General features: G+C 46.5%; 1 protein-coding gene across 1 annotated transcript in view; it reads left to right on the top strand.

The window, feature by feature from the left end:
• Myh13 (myosin heavy chain 13) overlaps positions 1 to 20701 on the top strand; it is a 48639-nt gene extending 27938 nt beyond the window's left edge. The window contains exons 22-38 of the mRNA XM_052195941.1: positions 907 to 1083; positions 1958 to 2103; positions 2211 to 2301; positions 3074 to 3463; positions 7653 to 7779; positions 7870 to 7988; positions 9896 to 10092; positions 10936 to 11119; positions 12143 to 12308; positions 12980 to 13104; positions 14270 to 14578; positions 14660 to 14863; positions 16803 to 16928; positions 17202 to 17372; positions 18731 to 18835; positions 18933 to 19028; positions 20549 to 20701. Coding sequence (XP_052051901.1) covers positions 907 to 1083; positions 1958 to 2103; positions 2211 to 2301; positions 3074 to 3463; positions 7653 to 7779; positions 7870 to 7988; positions 9896 to 10092; positions 10936 to 11119; positions 12143 to 12308; positions 12980 to 13104; positions 14270 to 14578; positions 14660 to 14863; positions 16803 to 16928; positions 17202 to 17372; positions 18731 to 18835; positions 18933 to 19028; positions 20549 to 20701 — 2886 coding nt within the window. The remainder of the gene's footprint in view (positions 1 to 906; positions 1084 to 1957; positions 2104 to 2210; positions 2302 to 3073; positions 3464 to 7652; positions 7780 to 7869; positions 7989 to 9895; positions 10093 to 10935; positions 11120 to 12142; positions 12309 to 12979; positions 13105 to 14269; positions 14579 to 14659; positions 14864 to 16802; positions 16929 to 17201; positions 17373 to 18730; positions 18836 to 18932; positions 19029 to 20548) is intronic.
• The last annotated feature ends 874 nt before the right edge of the window (positions 20702 to 21575 follow it).

Raw genomic sequence — 21575 nt, 5'->3', positions numbered from 1 at the left:
ATATGGGGTGGATTCATTTTTCCAATGTAGACAGCATTTCAATATATTATAAATTAAATATATCTCAGGTTGGATTCAGGTCACAGGTGGGAGTTACCAACCTCTTAGCTGGAAGTTCCTGTTTAATGCCTGAGAGTTCCACATGTGGTGTCTCCAAGCCCTTTCCTGCCAGCACATCTTCTGGATTTTCTTGCCTCACACTCCAGGCCTCTCCCTTCCCTACCTGCTTCATTCTAAACTCCCATCAGCCACCGGGTGTGTGATGAGCAGAGATTGCTGCGTTGCCCTTCACACCTAGGGCATTTGCATCTTAATAGTATCCTTCCTAGTGAAATAGAATATGTTCTGAAAGATTGGTCCAGATGGAGGGACATGCCACACCAGGATAGACCACAGTGGAGTGTTTGCTTAGCATTGATGAAGCCCAGAGTTTGATCCCAGAACCATGTAAAACTGAACATGGGTGGACCCCGAGATATGCATACCTAAGATACATGCTGCATTTTGGTATAGGCGGGAAGATTGGAAGTTCAAGATTATCCTTGGCTGTATCAAGTTTGATGTCACTTTAGGCCCTGGGAGACCCTGTCTCACAAAAACCTGCAAAGCTGGCTGGTATAGTGATCGGTGCCATGTCTTGGCTATTTGGGAGCCTGAAGCAGAAAAAAATCTCTTAAGCCTAGGCATTTGGAGCCAACCTTTCTTATCTGAAGAGCTTTCTTTAAAAAAATAAGATGAAATAAAATGAAAATAATAACCAAAGAAATGTATATAAAAGAAACTGAGAAATGACCTGTCCCAAAATGCTAAGGAACTAGAGATGCAGGAAGGCAGCCGTGGGTTTTGTTGCTGGAGCTGCTGGATTCATTGCTTCGCTATTAAATGGGTGACTGATCTTTCTCCTAGGTGAAGAATCTCTCTGAAGAAATGACGGCACTTGAAGAAACTATTTCCAAACTGACAAAAGAAAAGAAGTCCCTGCAGGAAGCCCATCAGCAGACACTGGATGACCTACAGGTTGAAGAAGATAAAGTCAACGGTCTCATCAAGATCAATGTCAAACTGGAACAGCAGACAGATGACGTGAGGACGTGTGACTTCTGAGCCTTGCAAAGATGGGGCTGAGTAGGGATCAGTCTAGAGATCCTGGAGTCAGAGCCTGAGTCCGGATTCCAGCTGTGCCCTGACCCCAATCACATAGGTCCAAGGTGACAAGCAGGTCACATGACCTTGGGAGCCATTCATTCCCACTGACGAATTAGGAGTAATACCAACAGCTAGACTCAACACATAACATTTTCAGTAAAGCACAAAACTCTGCTATTCTTAGCATCTGTGTATAGACATTCTAGGTTCAGAAACCTCTGATTCTTCTCTACAGTGTTTAGAACCTCATGCTAGGCAAGGATGTAGCTCAGTGGTACAGCATGCCTGAGACCCCCAACCTCCACCTGCAACTCCTCAAAAATGGAACAGAAAAACAGGCCAGGAAAACGAACCTTTTTCTTCTTCATGAATTACTATTGTTCATGACACAAGAGGCAGGTTTCAAGTTAGCTGGTTTTATTCCCTCTTATGGCTAGATCTTTCGTGCATTTCTACTTTAATAAGGCCAGGGTGGGTGTGTTCCCTGATATGCCCTTCTTTTCCTGGGCCCTACACACATACTTGAGTTTCTTGTCTGACTCCCCGCAGGGATGGGTGACACAGGTGAGGGACTGGTGATGGGCTCCCACTTATCCCTGTGGGAGATTATGGCTTGTGACAGGCCAAGTGGGAATGATCTGAAAAGAGGTACCAGGAGGCCCCCCAAGATATCCACCCCCTAAGATACAGCACACAGAAGTGGAGGATGGAAGGCTGGCTTCCTTCTTCCTGGGGCTGGTGGCCACAGGGCATGGGTGTGACTGTGCTGTCTGATATGAGTAAGGCTGCTTCTCCACCTGTGTCTTCCCAGCTCGAGGGCAGCTTGGAACAGGAGAAGAAACTGCGGGCTGACCTGGAGAGGGTGAAGAGGAAGCTGGAAGGAGACTTGAAGATGTCCCAGGAATCCATCATGGATCTAGAGAATGATGCGCAGCAGTTGGAGGAGAAACTGAAGAAGTAGATGATTAGTGTTCTACCCCTCCATCTGAGCCTGAAGGCCAAGCGTGCCTCCCTTTGCAAAGGCCTGGGTCTCATGCTGTTTTATTTGTTCAATCTCCTTGCAGGAAGGAGTTTGAAATGAGTCAGTTACAGACCAGAATCGATGACGAGCAAGTCCTCAGTCTGCAGCTGCAGAAGAAGATTAAAGAGTTACAGGTAAGGATGCCAGATCCTTCCTCGTCACAGAGCTGCCCCAAAGTACGCAGCTTGCTTGCCCATTCTTTCTTTTCTTCTCGCGTCATTACATGCAAGTCTTTCCTTTTCTTCTTTCTCCTCCCTGCTTCAGCAGCACATAAGGTTTTGAAATAGTTAAAAATTCCTAAGTGGTACATAGGTATATATATATGTATATATATATATATATATATATATATATATATATATCCTTGAAAAGAATCAGAAGGTGACCTAAATGGCTAATCACTGCTGCTGAAGGAACACTGACCACTGTCCCTAAGCCCAAGGCCTGCCAATCTTCTGAGAAGGAACTGGCAGTTTCAGGTGGAGGTGGATCTTTGAGGATCCTTTGGCTATGTGTTTATGTTGAAAACCTGGAGAAAACATATGCTATATATGTGAAAATTCATTCACATTCCTTCAGATTTTCAGCAGGAATCTTTTCATCCTAAGCACAGGCTGCAGCTTAACTCTTTTCACGTATTAGCATGTTCTGTAGGGCTTTCCATAGTAGACTTGCTGCAGCATTGAGCTGCTGCTTGGCTTCCAAAGAGACACTCATCACACATGTTTGAGCATTCCCCTACTGATGGATACGTAGGCTATTTCCAAACAGCTACCACTGGCCTTTCGTCCCCCACTAAATCATCGCATGTTCGGGCTGCTTTCCCCATCACCTTAGCACCTATTTACTCCCAAAATGGATTGCTCTCCACTCTGTCAACCTTCCTGATCGCAGTGACCCTTTCAGGCCCGCACAGAAGAGCTAGAGGAAGAGATTGAAGCAGAGCACACGGTCAGAGCCAAAATTGAGAAGCAGCGTTCAGACCTGGCCAGGGAACTGGAGGAGATCAGCGAGCGGCTGGAAGAAGCCAGTGGGGCCACTTCCGCCCAGATCGAGATGAACAAGAAGAGGGAGGCTGAGTTTCAGAAACTTCGCAGGGACCTGGAGGAGGCCACGCTGCAGCACGAAGCCACCGCAGCGGCTCTTCGGAAGAAGCACGCGGACACTGTGGCGGAGCTCGGGGAGCAGATCGACAACCTGCAGCGGGTGAAGCAGAAGCTGGAAAAGGAGAAGAGTGAGCTGAAGATGGAGATCGACGACATGGCCAACAACATTGAAACAGTCTCCAAGTCAAAGGTATCTGACTGACTCTCTGGTCTTGGCAGCCGTGTCTTCCTACGCTGGGAGCAACTGGAATCTGATGTCCCAAACTCACTGTAAATTGTAAATTTAGCATCTTCCTACCTCTGATTTTCCTAACTCTTCAAATTCTTTCAAGTCACATGCCCTAAATAACTGAAGCCACTATAAGCAAACACCTCAGACAGGGCAATTTTATAAATAACAGAAGTGCTGTTTACAGTTTGGGAGCTGGGAAGCCTGAGGTAGAGTGACCATTAGACTCAGTGTCTGGCCGGGGCCCTCTCTCAGCCTCAAAGATGGAGCCTGTGTCCTCCAATATCAGAAGGAACAAGGGAGCCAGCTCTTACCTATTTGTTCTGTTTTGTTTATTTGTTGTTTTTGAGGAAGTTTCTCCCTGGCTGGCCTGGAACCCTATGTGAACCAGGCTAGTCTCAAACCCGCAGAGATCTGCCTGCCTGTGCCTCCAGAATGCTGGGATTAAAGGTGTGTGCAAACACATCCATCTTCCCACCTCTTTAATAGAGACCCTTACTCCCCATAAAGGTGGATTTCTCATGACCTAATTATTACCCACACTCACACACACCCCACTTCCCACTCAGAGGCCCTACTTCCCAATATTTGGAGATTTAGTTTCAATTTAGGTATTTGTGGAAAACACACATGGAGAGCAAAGTCGTTCCAACTTGGTTGAGCTATCTGCCACCATCAAGGTCTGATTCCTCTCCTGGCTCTTCCAGTCCATCTGGCGCATACAAGATCTAAATCTATGACTTGGCTAACACCTGGGCGTTGTGAGCATGGTTCTTTCTATACCATCTTCTTACCCCACAGAATGCCACTTGGGAGCAGCCCCTGAGACAGATGCAACAGTAGAACTGGGTGTCTTGAAGAAAAAGCACAAGGGACTAGAGAGATGGCTCCGTGGCTAAGCAGCATGCACTGGTTTTGCAGAGGACCCAGGTTCATCTCCCTGCACTGGGAGCTCATAATTGCCTCTAAGACCAGCTCCAGGAGACCTAGCAGCTCTGACCTCTGTTGGCATCTACATCCATGTGCATAGACCCTATCCCAACATACATATGCAGAGACAAAAATAAGATAGGTATTTCTAACAGAAAAGAAAAGCACAAGTCGGATATGGTGGTGCACCTGTAATCCCAGCACGTAGGAGGCAGAGGCAGGTGGATCTTTGGGAGTTCGAGACCAGCTTGGTCTAGACTGTGAGTTCCAGGACAGTCAGGGCTACATAGAGAGATCCTGTCTGGGATGGAGGGATGGGGGAGTTCAAAGTCATCCTCAGACACATAGTGAGGCCAATATAAGAGACCTTTCTTATTTTAAAAGAAGGAGGAGGAGGAGGAAGGGAAAGAGGGAGGGGTAGAGGGTCTGAGGGAGAGTAAAACAAAAGAGAATAAAGGAATAGTCACCCCTTAGAATCTGTAGTGGTTTGGTTCTAGGGCTTCCAAGGACACCAAGTCCATGGTGCAGGATCTCAATTGGATGGCAGAGAGTGTGTGCACACCCTCTGCCGTGCACAGCCTCTCCCGTGCACAGCCTCTCCCGTGCACACCCTCTCCCGTACACAGCCTCCCATTTAAATCTACAACTCACACCTCCTTGGATAATGTAAATGCCGTGAAAGTCATTATGCCCTGTTATTCAGGGAATAACAACCAGAAGGAAAAGTCTGGGGTGTGGTCACCTGTGACCCCCACCACTTGAGAGACAGAAAAGTTGGACTATCATAAGTTTAAGGTCAGCCTGCTTCATAGAGAGTCCTAGGCCAGCCAGGTCTCAAAAAACTGAACTAAACTAAAGCTAAAACCACTTCCACATGCTGAGCACTGATGAGTTTGTTTTAGTATTTTCAATTCTCTGAGGTATTTGGTTTGGTTTGGTTTGGGTTTTTTGTTTTTTGATTTTTAATGAGATTTCCCTGTGCAGCTTGGGCTTATCCCTGAACTTGTGGCTATCTCCTGCCTCAGCTCCCAAGGGCAAGTGCTAGGATTTACATATGTGCACCGCCACTCATAGGTGTTTTAGTTGTTCTGGCTCTGCTGTGAGTTCAGTCTAAGGACTGTACCTGTGAACACTGAGGATTGTGTGGATTCGAAGTTAGGGAAACGAAGCACACAAAGAGCATTGATTTAGTTGCCTTTTTAACTTGCTTTGAGATGACAGGCACTGAGCCTAGGACCTCACACGTGGATCATTCTGCTTGGCTGCTCAGACCCCTGGACAGCACATTAATACAGGTGCAGAGATAGGCAAGAACAGGCACGGGTTACTGAGGCGCTGAAGACATGGCTTCCTTTCCTTTGAGAATATCTGGGAATACATTCTGTCTCCCCTCCCTACAAGGAAATTCCCAGGGCTCCTCACTCCCCACAGGGCTCATGCAAATGAAGGTTCCGACACTTAAACCAATCACTTTCACAGCAAAGCTGCCTCCCTGTGACTTCACAAAAATTTTCTCTCAGAGAGCAACCTCCTTAATTTAAGAGCTGTTCTCATCCCAGAATGCCCCTGTTTGGCTGGTCTGGGAGGGACACCAGTGGGGTTGTGAGTCTCTCTAAGAGGGTCCCAGAAGGCCAGGGAGTGAACCAGAACTGGAAGTGTAGGAGGCAAAGTCAGGAAAGAAAAATAGGCTTGTGGAATCTCTCTCTCTCTCTCTCTCTCTGTCTCTCTCTCTCTCTCTTTCTTTCTCTCTCTCTGCTTCTCTGTCTCTGTATGTCTGTCTGTCTTTGTCTTTATATCTCTGTCTTTCTGTATATATACATGTCTGTGTGTCTGTGTGTCTGTGTGTCTGTGTGTCTGTGTGTGTTACAGGGCCTTGCACATGGTCTAGGCAAGTGCTCTACCCTTGAGCTATCACCACGGTCCCTTTGCCATCTGTTTTTAGATTCTACATAGTATTGCTTTCTTCTTTTTTTAAAGATTTATTTTATTTGGGGGCGGGAGAGCATGTGTGTGCAGGTGCTCTCAGAGACCAGAGGAAAACGTTTGGATCCCCTGGAGCTGTGCTTACAAATGGTTGGGAGCTGCTGCCTGACACGGGTGCTGGGAATCCAGTTCTAGTCACTCCCTGTCTCTGTTCATTTCCTACTGCTGTACTAAAATGCCTGAGGCACTGCACTTTATAAAGAAGACAGCTTTATTGAGCCCCTAGTTAGGAAGATGGACCAGCATCTATTTAGCTCAAGGACAACTCATTGGTGGTAGCATTTGTTAGAGGAACATAGATGCCAGTCACTTTTACATCAGCTCATTCTCATAACTACTAATCTAGTGTTAAGAGACCAGCACTAACCCCTTTGGTGAATGGTACCCAAATGACCTAATTACCTCACTGAAGCCCCGCCTTTTAAAAGTCCCACCTCCCCTTGATACCACCACACTAGAGACCAAGTTTCATCTCACAGCATCCTGCTTCTGGAATGGCTTTATTTTACTCTGCCTTCCCAACTTTAAAGCCCAGCATTTCTTGTTTTACATTTCTTTAAGTCATTGTATCCTTTGCATCTTCTTTTTGAGCATTATCTTTCTTCTCAGACCCCGCCCCTGTTGGAAGTCTTCCACATGCGTCATCCTCAAGCAGGTCCTGAGCTCCTCAAGGACCATCTTTGATCTAACAGCCCTTCTTCCTCTGCACCTGTCTCACACCTTCCAATCTAAAGGAAAGCACATGCTCACGTTATTATATATTTAATGGGGAGGGAAGAGAAGTGAAGTCTGAGACACAGGAGGCTTGAATGAATCTCATACAACTACAGGTAGATGGGAGGCTGGGATAGTGACATCCTCATCTCTATACCTACGCCCCAGGACCCGCTGTAGTGCTGAAAGAAACACTGCCTTGTGTAGGCAGGGCTTGCAAATAGTATCCATCTTTCAATAGACTTACTTATCTTCCATCATGATCCCAGGGTTCCTTCGAGTGGCATCGTATTCGAAGCTGGTTTACCAATCACTGGATGCATACCAACCAAAGCTGACATCCCACACTATTGCTGATTAAAGAGCAATCACATACAAAAATAAAGTAAATCCAAAATGATAATGATTCCTAAAACCAACGTTCATATGCTCCACAATTTCATTTAGTTCAACGAGAAGCCAGTTTGGTGCTGGGCACCAGAAGCCCACTTCCCCATTCCCACTGGCATTTCTGTTTTTTCAGAGTAACATGGAAAGAATGTGCCGGTCTGTGGAAGACCAATTTAACGAAATCAAAGCCAAGGATGACCAGCAGACCCAGTTGATCCACGATCTGAACATGCAGAAAGCAAGGCTGCAGACCCAGAATGGTGAGGATGGCAAGCCTCCGGGGCCCAGTGGGTGGAGACATGGTGGCTGGCAGTCGGCCGTGCTCAAGTGGAGACACATCTGTTTGGCAGGCGAGCTGAACCACCAAGTAGAAGAGAAGGAGTCTCTGGTTTCACAGCTAACCAAAAGCAAGCAGGCCCTCACCCAGCAGCTGGAGGAGCTTAAGAGGCAACTGGAGGAAGAAACCAAGGTAAGGTTGCCTTTTTAGGGAACATCTGTCAGATAAACCTGAGCAGCCAAGTAGTGCGAGCCTCGAGGGAGGCGGATGGGAGGTGGGTGTCTTAGAGGGATGCAATACAGAATCAATGATGCTTCATCTCTCTCTGCCCTGCAGTGTCATAAAAATCTGTTCCTGAATGACAGGATCTTGGCATTAGACGTCTCCTCAGGACTAGAAAGCCCTAACAAGGCGCCCCATCTCTTTTACACCTCTATTTCCCATTAGGTGGCCTAATAACTGTGCCCTCAGTCAGGAGCATCCCTCCCCATTACTGCACCAGTTAGACCATCTCATGCAGAAAATCACCCCCGCAGCTTAGAATACCATCGTCTTTGTGGGCTGCCTCCTGTAAGATCAGCTCTTAAGCACCCTTTCTCCCCTAAAAGACCACATGACTTGAGGGGAGAACCTTTGGGTGTTAACATAAAAGTAACACCATAGGAATGCCAACGTCAGCATCTAGATACAGTCTGTAACACGGGTCTACCCACTGATCTGTAAATGGATGGGAATGATCTCCTCTCTCCCCCACCTGTAGCTGTGGACAGTAAGTAAACTCTCACTGGAGCAGTGTCCACAGGTAGTGCTACTGATGTTAGTGTTTCGAGCATTACAATAAGAATCTAGATTTTCAAAATCCTGCAGAAGGAAGTTTGCTTTGATCTAGTTGAGACTGCTGTGGTGTGGGAGAGATTACAAGGCAGCCTTTGAAATTCTCTTTATCTTTCATTTCTGGCAAAGAACAGTACTGCGTTTATCTCTCGTCTTTCTATTCTGAGGGAAGGTTTTTAGTGGGCTGGGGCCCAAGGAAGAGTAGCAAGAACCAGAGACCGAACAAGTAGCACAGATCACTGGAGGCCAGAGGCCGCCCTTCCCTGCCTCTCACTGCAGCTGTAAAGCAAAGTTCTGTGTTTCACTGTCTCTTCTAAAAATGATGAAAATGCAGAAATCATGGTCCTGGGTCAATAGAACTCTTCTCTTTGGTGGTAGCACCGGGGATGTATTGCAGCCGTTAAAGCTAAAGCAAAACCTCTACTCTGTCCAGAGGGTAATGAGTGTGGGAGGAGGCTCCCAGTATCAGTTCACACCAGCGGTCCCCAGTGTGGGGATGCTGGCCTCTGGAGACCCCAGAGGATGCTGTCGCTATTTCGTGGTCATAGCATCCTGTCACATTGCATAATGTAGCAAGATGATTTCCTTTTCAACTGTTTAAATTATTGTCATTACAGCCATTGGAAGGCTTCGGTGTAGACAGCAGGCCTTTAGCAGTTACTTAATTAAGAAACCAAGGGCAGGCTTCAAGCACAGAGCCAGAATATGAAAACTGTCTAGATGATGTTGCTTTATGTCTGTTATATAAATTTCTAATATTTCTATGGCAATTTGGGAGGGTGTTAAGGGAGGATTTTACTATGACCTATACCTTACTATGTGGCTCAGATTGCCCTCGAATTCACCATCCTCCTGCCTCAGCTTCCCAAGCACTGAGATTAGAGATATGTGGCACCATGGCTGGCTAAATATTAATAGATTTCTCTTTACTATGGTGCAATAATTTCTTGTAAAAGTAAATATAATAATGGAGAGAATTTTTTTCTGTTTTGTTTTGTTTTGTTTTGTTTGAGATGGGGTTTCAGGGTTTCCCTATATAGCCCTGGCTGTCCTGGAACTCACTTTGTAGACCAGGCTGGCCTTGAACTCAGAAATCCACCTGCCTCTGCCTCACAAGTGCTGGGATTTATGCTTATAGGACAAAATCTGTGAAGCAACACAAATGTTTCAAATTGGGGAATTATTCAAATTTGGGGAAATGATTCCTATCTTCACTGGGAAGAGGCCCATATGGATTCACAATTGGTTACCATTGTAATTCCCAGGCCAAGAACGCGCTGGCCCACGCCCTGCAGTCCTCCCGCCATGACTGTGACCTGCTGCGGGAACAGTACGAGGAGGAGCAGGAAGGCAAAGCCGAGCTGCAGAGGGCGCTGTCCAAGGCCAACAGCGAGGTGGCCCAGTGGAGGACCAAATATGAGACAGATGCCATCCAGCGCACGGAGGAGCTGGAGGAGGCCAAGTATGACCCAAGTTCCCCACTGAAGAAAAGGCCCTAGAAAAAGGCCCCAAAGGGCAGTCTCTGCCACCTGGAGAGAATCTCTCTTTCCTTTGTGGTTTTAAAAGATTTCAGAGAGTATCCCCACTGTCCTAGGGGCTGCCCTTCCACCTGGATCAATTAGTGGCTGATTATAGACCAACTTTGCCACTAAGCATTTCAGGATTATTCTGGTAATATGCAGCTTGACAAAGGGGTGTGGTCTGAGAAATGTGTCATTTAGAGATTTTATCCTGGGAATCTTCAAGAGTGAGTCCACAAACCTCGATGGTATGAAAGCAGTCCTCCATACGGCCTCTTGATGGAATCAAAAGACTCAGCATTACTGACTTATATGAACTGCTACTGATCTAACAAAGCACAGCACTTCACATAAACTCTTTCCTAAGTAGAACAAAAAGTGTAGCACAGACAATACATAGCCCAGTGGCACCGCTGTTTGAAGAATGAAGTACTATGCACCTGTACAATGTTGCCAGGCTTTCCAGTGATGAACTGCACAGAAGCTTTGCTACAAATGGTTACTGCTTCCCAATGACCAGCAGCTCAATAGCTTTGTGACAATGCTTACAGTGTTGCTAGATGATGGGGAGGGGCGTTTATCACTTCTCTCTTAGTCTTATGAGGCCACCATTAGCTATGTTGTTCACAGCACATCACTATGTGCACATGACTGCACAGGGCCCTCCCCATTCACATGTCAGGTCTCAGTAGCTTCTTCTAAACTGTCCATTCTTCTCCAAAGTGATAATTACTTGCTAAAATATCCCTCTCTGCAGAGACAATAACAACATCTGGTCCTCCTAGGAAAAAGCTGGCCCAGAGGCTCCAGGAGGCAGAGGAAAACACTGAGGCATCCAACTCCAAATGTGCGTCCCTGGAAAAAACCAAGCAGAGGCTTCAGGGAGAAGTGGATGACCTGATGCTGGACTTGGAGAGAGCTAACACAGCCTGTGCCACCCTGGACAAGAAACAAAGAAACTTCGACAAGGTCTTTCCCCAGCTGCTTCATGGACGTGGTGGTGGTGGTCTCTGTGGTAGTCTTTCACACGTGCATTCTAAGATGCACACAACCAGATCTGAAATTTCTGGTTGGAAGATTGAGGGAGTTTCTTTACTTCTCTAATGGTTTCTCCAAGGGAAATTTTAATCTAAGCTAATTCAAAGTCTGATGAGCTTGTCATGTAGACTGAATATCTTTAACCCACACTCCAAGTCTAAAATTGTGAGCACCATGTCGCTACAAAGGGAAAAACTATTCCACGTCCAATTTCCTGTGACAAGTGGTAGTTGACACATGAGCATGCCTAGCTGGGGAAATGGCTCCGTGGATAAAAACACTTGCCACTCAAGCATGAGAACCTGAGTTCAGATTCTCAGCCGAATACACAGCATGAGCCTCTGTGATCACAGCGCTCCTACCAGAAGCTGGGAGGCAAAGACAAGGAAAGCCTGCAGGCCAGCTAGTCTAGCATACTCAACATCTCCCCTCAAGGTGGAAGGGGAAGGGTTGCCCTCTGACCTTTGCATGCACATCATGGCATGCTCACACCTATATGCACATACAAATTCTCCCTCACAAACATATTGTACATGTAAACACACATATGCACAGCATATACTCACATACAGTCCCATATATACAAGCATGCTCAAAGTACTAGGTAACATTTCTTATGACCATAATGGAAGATATGAAATGGAAGTACATTTTGTATGAAGCTTGGGTCTCCTCTCTAAGGTCCCCTATGTCTATACAAACTCTCCAACTATTCTGAAATCTGAGAAAATTGCCTGTCAGATTAGTAATACTCAGCCTGTATTATAGTTAAGAATTCAGCAGGACATCTGGGTTTGGAGTCCCTGGTCGAGAGTAGGGCCAGCCCTCTTCTGTTGGTCCTCCAAGGATGGGAAGGTGAAACCTTGGCATTGCTTACAGCCTGTGCTTGAGTGGTCTCTCCCAAGTCCCGCCAGGCTCTTCTGTGCCCCATGTTCCCCACCCCCCTCATTGCAGGTCCTTGCAGAGTGGAAGCAAAAACTGGATGAAAGCCAAGCCGAGCTGGAAGCTGCCCAGAAAGAGTCCAGGTCTCTCAGTACTGAGATCTTCAAGATGAGGAATGCCTACGAGGAGGTGGTGGATCAGCTAGAGACACTGAGACGGGAGAATAAAAACCTGCAAGGTGAGCTCCCTCTGGGGCACAGCTGGGTTATATTGCTCTCCTGTCTCCTGCCAACTCCAGCCCCTCCTAGCCACAGCTTCCCATGACCTTATAACATCCTCATCCATCAAACCTCAAATTTACTAGTGTTTCCTAAGGCTTAAACCTTCATCATGAAAGGTGCAATGGCCCCTGAGCTACCTAGTGAGCTGCTAAGCCTGCTGCTTTTACAATACAAGAGACTTCAGGGATTCTAGTCTTCAAGTGACCTTACGTCCTTGAGCCTGTTACTAAAGCTTTTAACGACTTCAGACTTCTGATGGATAGAATTAAACAGCATCCAGGTCTCCCTAAGTCTCTGTTCATTCTGCAAGACTCAGTCTGAGTTTTCCAGTCCTTCATGATGTGACTACTTAAGGTCACAAAAAACAGATCAGAGACTCCTGGTGTCATGACCAGTAGGGGGTCTGTACAAACCACCAGCCAGCTTGTTGTTCATTCTCTACATAGTTCAGGTGAGGCCACGCTTCTGTGTCTGTGTCTCCACTTCATCAGAACGGCTTCCTTCCCATAGTCTCTCCTCTGAGAGACTAAATGGCATGAATGAACTGTCATCCCCTAACTTGTCTGGCAAATGACTATGCTGTGAGCTGGAGCCTTTTAAAATCCTAAATCAAGCCTGTCTCTTGCAGAGGAGATTTCTGACTTAACTGAGCAGATTGCAGAAACTGGCAAAAACCTCCAGGAAGTGGAAAAGACAAAGAAGCAAGTAGAGCAGGAGAAGTCTGATCTTCAGGCTGCCTTAGAAGAGGTGGAGGCAAGTAGCTTGTGTGGAATCAGATAGGAACTGGAAAGAGTGCCCATCCACCTACATGGAGCCCTTCCAGCCAGAGGCTTGCAGTCCCCACTAGGAAGAGCAGCCAACCAGCCCCGGACCATTTATCCCCTGGTGTCTTTTATCCTATGTCCCCCTTGGAGAATAAATGTGTTCTTAAAGTCCTCAATATCTCCTTCTCAAGAAAGAAATTGTCAGTTATCAAGCATCCCGAGAGCCAGCTCAGATTCATAGAGCTATACAGAATCTTTGGCTACCAGGAATCCTGTGTCATCAAAACAGATCAGAGACTCCTGGTGTCATGACCAGTAGGGGGTCTGTACAAACCACCAGCCAGCTGAGATGTTTCTGGAATTTGGCTCCTGTAGGGTAACAGGAGAGCAGTTGTCCTGACCCTACAGAGACTAGATCAGCTCCTGAATTACAGTCACTATTAAATACACCATTTATAAAAAAAAAAAAATTACCAGTTAAATGATGTTCTGCCCCTTTCCAAACGTAAGATTATTTAATAGCAGATACAAAGTTTTAGTCTGACTTGCTCTACTCCTGGGAACATTCACTAACTGATCAAATGCTCAAACCTCAGAGCAGTTCTCTGTGTGAGCATCACAATACAATATTAGCATAGTTTGAAAGAAAATGCTCATTGAAGGTGATGCCCAGGTATAGTGGCCCACACCTGTAATTCCAGTATCCAGAAGGATCTTGAGTTCAAGAACAGCTTGGGTTGGATGGGAGGCAATCTGACTGCGAAGTCTGTCACCCATTGATTACTAGGGTTGATTCCAGCTGATATGGCTGGCTAGGCAGGGATCCATTTCTTCCCTCATGGCTCCATGAGCATCCCTTCCAAAGCTGCTTGCTCAGTCAAAGAGGACAGCTTCCCCCAAGAGAGGAGGACTGCTCTTCAGTCAAAGGTAGCTAAGTAGCTGCTCTCCCCTGTTAGAACCTCCAAACAAGCTCTCAAGAACAGCCTGGGCTACACAGTGAGTTCCAGGCTAGTCTGGACCACATGACCCTATCGAGAGAGAGAGAGAGAGAGAGAGAGAGAGAGAGAGAGAGAGAGAGAGAGAGAGAAGGGAGGGACGGAGGGAGGGAGGGAGGATACAGTGTTACAAAATTCCTGTTGCTCCTTTGTTCTTAGGGTTCTCTGGAACATGAAGAGAGCAAGATCTTGCGGGTCCAGCTAGAGCTGAGCCAGGTAAAATCTGAGCTTGACCGTAAGGTCACAGAAAAGGATGAGGAAATCGAGCAAATAAAAAGAAACAGCCAGCGTGCTGTGGAGGCCATGCAAAGCGTGCTAGATGCAGAAATCCGAAGCCGCAATGACGCCCTGAGACTGAAAAAGAAGATGGAGGGCGATCTCAACGAGATGGAGATTCAGCTGAGCCATGCCAACCGCCAGGTGGCGGAGACCCAGAAACACTTGCGCACAGTCCAAGGCCAGCTTAAGGTGAGCACCAGCCAGTTTGGCAGACCTAGGGGCTCATGGTTCACCCTGAAGCTCTGCCATCACTCCTGGTTTCCCTTGAAGGATTCTCAGCTGCACTTGGACGATGCCCAGAGAAGCAACGAGGACCTCAAGGAGCAGCTGGCCATTGTGGAGCGCAGAAATGGCCTCCTGCAGGAGGAACTGGAGGAAATGAAGGTGGCCCTGGAGCAGACAGAGCGGACCCGCAGGCTGTCAGAGCAGGAGCTACTGGACTCCAGTGACCGTGTCCAGCTGCTCCATTCCCAGGTACGCTGTCTCCTCAACTCAGGTCTACCCTGGGACAGACAGGGCAGTGGCTCAGTCAGATGCTTCCTCTCCCCAGGTAACTCCTCCACTACACCATACACCTCACCTATGGTCCACGGGGGCGGGGGTGGGGGCGGAGGTGGGGGCGGAGGTGAGGGGGGCAGTAAAGTGTAGTGTGGCACAGATAGAGCTCAGGTGCCTTGGTAAGGAGCTCCCAACTCCTCCCAGACTAGCAGTCAAGACCAAGCCAGGAAAACTTTGACTCTTAATTGATAGAGCTCTGAGCTCTGTTTGATCAGAAAGAAAGATGAAAGATCTCGCGGGCTGTATGCTCTGAAATTGAAGCAAGGAAGCAGAGAACGATTCACAGAAGAGATGTAGGTTAAAAAACCCTTATCCAAAATACACATAGCAGGTTTACTCGGAGGGCGGTCCGGCAAAAGTGCTTCCAATTTCGGGGTGATTTGCATGTGTGAATATTTGCATAGGCATAAAGAGAGATAGTGGAGGTTGAGGACAAATCTAAACCTGAAAGTTATTTCTTCATACCCATGCGCTGAAGATGAGTTTGACTATGGCTCATTGCATAAGGTTGGATGTAGAATTTTGCACTTTGATATCATGTTGCTACTCAAGGTTTTAGATTTTGGATCTTATCTGAATTTCAGACGTTCAAATGAGAATGAATGCTCAACCCATAATTTAAGCTGAAATCTTAGGATACTGGAAATCCACTCCCCCATTAATTGTTATTAATTTCATAACAAAATAAAGATACTCGATCTAAAACATATAAAGCATAAGCAAAGAAAATAGAAGAAAAAATCAAATACTCAATGCATTAGTATGTCTTGTTCTTAGATCTTTGTGAATTTCGTAAATGCTATGCTTTTGTAAAACTTATCTTTTGCAACTTCTTCCTTTCATTTAACAATGTGTCCCGAATATATTTCTAACTCTTAAATTAGTTTTCAGTGCTGTGGGTTTCATTATTTTTTTTAAAAGCGGGCTATGAAAATTGAATATTATGACTGCAATCAATCCTCTATGGCTGGCTATTTCAAATTGTTACCAATAAAATTCTTTACTCTTATAAAGATTAATTAACATTGTCTTTAATGACTACTCTTTTGCATTCATCTGTGATAACTATTGTCAATATTTCTCAAAGAAAATAAACATCAAGGGCTAAAACAGTAAAGGCATTTATATATACCCTTTACTTATAACCCATGTAATTTACTTCTTAATTCTGTCCCAATTTTTATTCCCATCTATTGCCTTGCGAGGACTCTTCTACAAATTCTAAAAGGCCCTACTTGTTAAATCTTCACTAACTTTGTTTTTGAAGCAGATATCATAGGTTGATTATTATTATTATCATCATCATCATCATCACTGCTAGGTTCTTTTTTTTACTAATGATGAGGTAGATGCTTTCATCACTTGAGTGTCTATCATATTTCTTAAGCATTTCCACTGTTTATTCTCCTTGCCCCTTTTTCTTCCTAATACATCTTATTTATATAAGGACGAAACTGTTTTTCATAGATAGATAATGTTTTCAAGTTTGTCATCACTGTACCCATTTCCATTCTATGCATGGCCTATTTTAATCAGTAGATTTTTTTTTTCATTTTACATAGATGTGTCTATCAATCATGTTCTTGTTCCCATGCCTTTTACCGAATAATCTATCTATCCTCAAATGTTTGAAATTCTCCCTTTATCATTTACCCAATTTTCTGATGGACAGTTCTTGGCTCTGTTTCAGAACTTTCTGTTCAGTCAGGAATGATATTGTCCCCAACAGAGCACTCGTGTGGAAGATAAGCGATCATGACTGTGATTCAGTTCCCTCCCCGCCCACTGCCCTCCCTCCCCATTGTTTTAAGTGCCCTTATGAAGCCTTCACCCTCAGATCTCATTTTTCTCGTAGAACACAAGCCTGATAAATACCAAGAAAAAACTAGAGGCTGACTTGGCTCAGTGCCAGGCAGAGGTGGAGAACTCCATCCAGGAATCCAGGAACGCAGAAGAGAAAGCCAAGAAAGCAGTCACCGATGTAAGCGTCCCACTCTGCAGAGGTGGCAGTGGAGATGAGGAAGGGGGACTCCAGACGCAGAGAGGGCAATGGGGTTTCATCCCTCCGAGCACAGCCAGTCTTTGGTGACTTCCTGGAGAGATGTCGGGAGAAATAGGATTACTAGAGAGGCAAAGTGGGACATGATGACTGGGAGCGGAGGCCCAGCACTATACTCAAGATTACAGCATTGTCTGTGTGCTCTGGGTGGTGCTGGGTGGGTGTCCTACTGGCATGTCCTGTGAACTGACCCAGGCCGCCATGATGGCGGAGGAGCTGAAGAAGGAGCAGGACACCAGCGCCCACCTGGAGCGGATGAAGAAGAACCTGGAGCAGACGGTGAAGGACCTGCAGCACCGTCTGGACGAGGCTGAGCAGCTGGCGCTGAAGGGCGGCAAGAAGCAGATCCAGAAACTGGAGGCCAGGGTGTGTAATTTGAGAAGGCACTGGCTTTCCATGTGGCCTTGTTTCAGCCATCTTGGGTAGAGCCATGAAACCGAATGTAGATTTAAATGGTGGGAAAGTCTCCCCTCCTCTCCTCAGGGTCATATTGTGTAGTACTCACAATGTAGATCAGGCTGGCCTCTAACTCACAAAGATCTGCCTACCTCTGTCTTCCCAGTGCTGGGATTAACAGTGTGGGATTAACACCAACACACCCAGCAAAGAGAACGTCTTTTGATGTTCACTTTTTCTTGCCCATGTAGAGTCATAGTTATACACATACATAAGGAAGGAGCTCTGTGATCATGAAATTCCCCACTTGGGCATGGTTTCTAGTTCTGATCAAACTTTTTTGATAAGCAGTACTCCTGCTGCTCTCTGTCTCTTCATCTCAAATTATTCTCTTTCCAACTTTTCTAATCTCTATACACAACTGCAGTTGTGGGGTGTATCCCCACTCTGTCTGCAAAGGAGTTTGATTGGTGTATCTTAGCCTCCCCAATGCCAGAAGTCCTACAGTCGCTTCCTGAGCATATTTCACAGTTATTCGTTTACATTCCTGATCACTGTTTTGTTTCTTCTGCCCCTTGATTTTTTCCCTTTAGATCTGTGTTGGATTATTTCAATCATTTTTGAAATGGGCTGCATAAACAATTGACATTTCAGAGACAGGGGCTGCATGGAGGTGGTTATTAGAATATCTCTTTTGTCCCAAGAAAGGAGAAAATGGAAGAGTGGGCAGGGATGAGGAGGAGGAGGAAAAAGGAGAGAATTTTCCCAACAGGAAGTCCCTGGTACAATTGTTCTTTATCTGAGCCTCCCTACAGCGTGGCCACTAGGCACGTGGTTCCTTTTAAATATGCAAAGGTTTTTATTTTTATTTTTTGCCACTCTGCTTCAAATCAAAAAATGCCTCCCTCCCTCCCTCCCTTTCCCATGAGGAGGAGATTAGGCCCATCCATCTGTTGGATTCCTTCCTCAAGGGAAGGACTAAGTCCCATGATACCTTCCGGGTTTTCCTAGCTTGGCCAGGAGTCTGCGGTCACCTTACCCTCAGACAGATATTTTGAATATTCTCCAATCCCAGCTGCTCAGTTTCACAAGTCCAATAAAACTTACAGAGGCCTGGAGAGCAAGTCTGGGGGTGAGAAGTTAGAAGACCTGATGAAAGAAGATGGGCTCTGTTTAACATAGAGCCCAAAGGAAGCCTGCTCCTTCTGGGAGCTTGCAAAGTTGATCTAATGAGTCTTGAGGTCACCTTGGGATGACTAGCAAGTGAGTCTGAGAGAAAGCTAGCAGCCTTGACCTCACTTCTGGGGTATTGTCTTTACCTCCCGCAGGTGCGGGAGTTGGAAAGTGAGCTGGATGCTGAGCAGAAGAGAGGAGCTGAGGCTCTGAAGGGGGCCCACAAATATGAGCGCAAAGTCAAAGAGATGACTTACCAGGTAGCAAGCTCCACCCTCAGGCAATCGCTCTGTGGGGCAAACCCCAGTGCCGGGAGCCAGGAGCTGAAGGTCTCTGCTGTTGATGCTCTGTTCATAGGCCGAGGAGGACCGCAAGAACATCCTGCGGCTCCAGGACCTGGTGGACAAGCTGCAGGCCAAAGTGAAGTCCTACAAGAGGCAGGCAGAGGAGGCTGTGAGTACAGGAGCTCCCTGTGTGCCTTGCCACCCAATGGGGTGTCCTCATGAAACCTGAGTGAGAACGACTGCCTGATTAAAATTCCTCAGAAAGCCCCAGGTCTGACTTGGCACCCGCAGATCACACACAGAAACACCTGCTCTTCCTGCTCCCTTGGTCTGTGATTTGGAATCTTCTCTACCTCCAAATTTTCTGTATGCTCATAACTCCTCAACTTCTCCTGGCCATCTCCTTCCCCAACCTACATCTCTTTATCCATCTCTACCCTGGTTCATTCTATCTACCCTAGAGCATTTTATCTCACTCTGATGACGCTGCAGCATCCCAGCTCTCCCAGACCAGACCAGACCAGACCAGACCAGGTCACCTACTGGCACTGGCTCTGCTCTGAAACACCTCATCTTAATGCTCATCATCCCACCACACTCAACTTTCCTGGTCCCCCACCCCATCTCCAACCTTCCTCAGCCACACCCTCATCGCATATTCCCTTTCCATCCCTGTTTAACTGCCTCCTGATCAAATCGGTAAAATCAACAGGAAAAACAGGAGATGGGCCAAGACCAGTGCTTTGAAAGATGTCTTCCTGGAGTACTGTGTCTGAGGGTTACAAATAGCAAAATTCCGAGGCCAAGATGAGACGTAGCTTTTTCTTTATATAAAATAAATCATGCAGGCTAGTGACACTGGCCGGTGATCTCCAGCATTCCCAAAATGGAGGCAGTCTGAGACCATCCTGCACTGCTCGGGAGATAGCCTGTCTTTAAAACTTAAATGAAAAATGTCAGCATAATAAGGCTAAACTAGTTGTCTTCAAAGATTTCTCTGATTTTGTAGCTAATATGTTAATTAACTCTCCAAAGTAAAAGGGCCTTTTAGAACAGAGTCTTTCCTGCACTATCTTGCCTTGGGGACTATATAGTACTGCTGGCAGAGCATCTCTTAAAGACCGGTGTTTGAAGGAAGAAATGACTGGTGTATGGCCTCTCTCCCTTTGTCCTCTTCCTTCCCTGCTCAGGAGCCTGGTCAGTTACCTTAAAGAAGAACACCAGAACCAGTTAAGAGTAAGGGGATTGTACATATCAGATTAGTAGAGTCCCAGCAGGACTATACAGAACCATATAATAGTCCGTCCCAGATACAAGGCCATTATCAAAAACTAAACAGAAGGAACTTGGACCAATAGTCTGATGCCTTCAGGTGCCGTGAGAGTACTCTGGACCTGGGTCATCTCCGGGCTGTATGCATGGGAGAGCTATTACAGAGAGAGAGAGTTCAGGGGGCCATGTGCTAATCCTTGGGAGAAGAACAAGAAGAGTTTGCAAGGAGCCCCTAGTTAGCATAACACCCCAGCTGTGAGCAGGATGCTTTCATTATTGTGGAGAGCTCAGCTCACCTTCCCTCACCACTGTCAGTGAAGCTATGACTCACACTGTCCGGGTTCCCCCAACTCCTCAGAACCCCAGAGTCACAGAGAGGTTCCACAACTGAATAGTCTCCATCTTCTTCCCATGCAGGAGGAACAAGCCAACACACAGCTGTCCAGGTGCCGGAGGGTCCAGCACGAGCTGGAGGAGGCTGAGGAGAGGGCAGACATCGCTGAGTCTCAAGTCAACAAGCTAAGGGCCAAGAGCCGTGACGTGGGAGGCCAGGTAAAAGCAGACCCCTGAGAACTATGTCTTCTTCACAGGTTCCTCACACCTAAGGACCAACAGACCAGCCAAGGAGAGCTCGGAGGATGCCTTTTGGTGCCTTCATCCTTGCCACTGGTCAAACACCCACTTACACCATTTTAGCATAGACTCTTGTGTACCAGGCTCTTACAAGAGGCTCAGGGGAGCAGGCATGCTATCTCCCTGTCTCCCTGTTGATAGAGATGCAGTCCAGGATGCCCCTGCTTTTCACATGACTTGTCCTGTCCCTAGCAGCCTTAACTGGTTTCTTTGTCAACACAAAGGTAAACAAAGCCATTCCTTAATGCCATTTTTCTCAAGTTCCAGACTTTGTATCTGGTCTTCTTGAAGGGGATGCTGGGCCTCCCATGGAGTTTGACTCATTTCCTGTGTACAATTTCTTTTCTCCCACAGAAGATGGAAGAATGAGGCTCTCCTGAGACTTGTTGCCATGGGCCACCTCCGGGAGAGCAGAGGGAGACTGGGAAAAATAAACCCTCCTGCGTACTTAACATCCAAGCTCTGCTGTGTTTGTTATTGTGGGGTGGAGTTCCAGATTCTTGCCTGCTTTGTTGTAAATGGCAAGAGAGTCAGAAATGAGGGAACCATTTGCTCCTTGCCTCAAGTAGAAAAGGTGAAAATCCAGCCTGTTGCCAGGTGAACTTCCAGTTTCTACAAACACTTTAAAATAAAGACCAGGCCTGGGTGTGGCTCACTGGGAAAGCATTTGCCTGATATATGTGAGACTGCAGTTTCCATCCTCAGCACCACATACAAGAGAAGTAAAACTCAAACCAAAGACCCTGTGTCAGCCCACACTTGATGCCTGTTAAAATAGCTCTCCCCATAAAGATGAACGCTAACAAGGGTT

This window comes from Apodemus sylvaticus, chromosome 10 (assembly GCF_947179515.1).
Source record: "Apodemus sylvaticus chromosome 10, mApoSyl1.1, whole genome shotgun sequence".
Lineage (NCBI taxonomy): Eukaryota > Metazoa > Chordata > Mammalia > Rodentia > Muridae > Apodemus > Apodemus sylvaticus.
The sequence above is the reverse complement of the archived record's forward strand: the minus strand, read 5'-3'. Positions and strand labels throughout refer to the sequence as shown.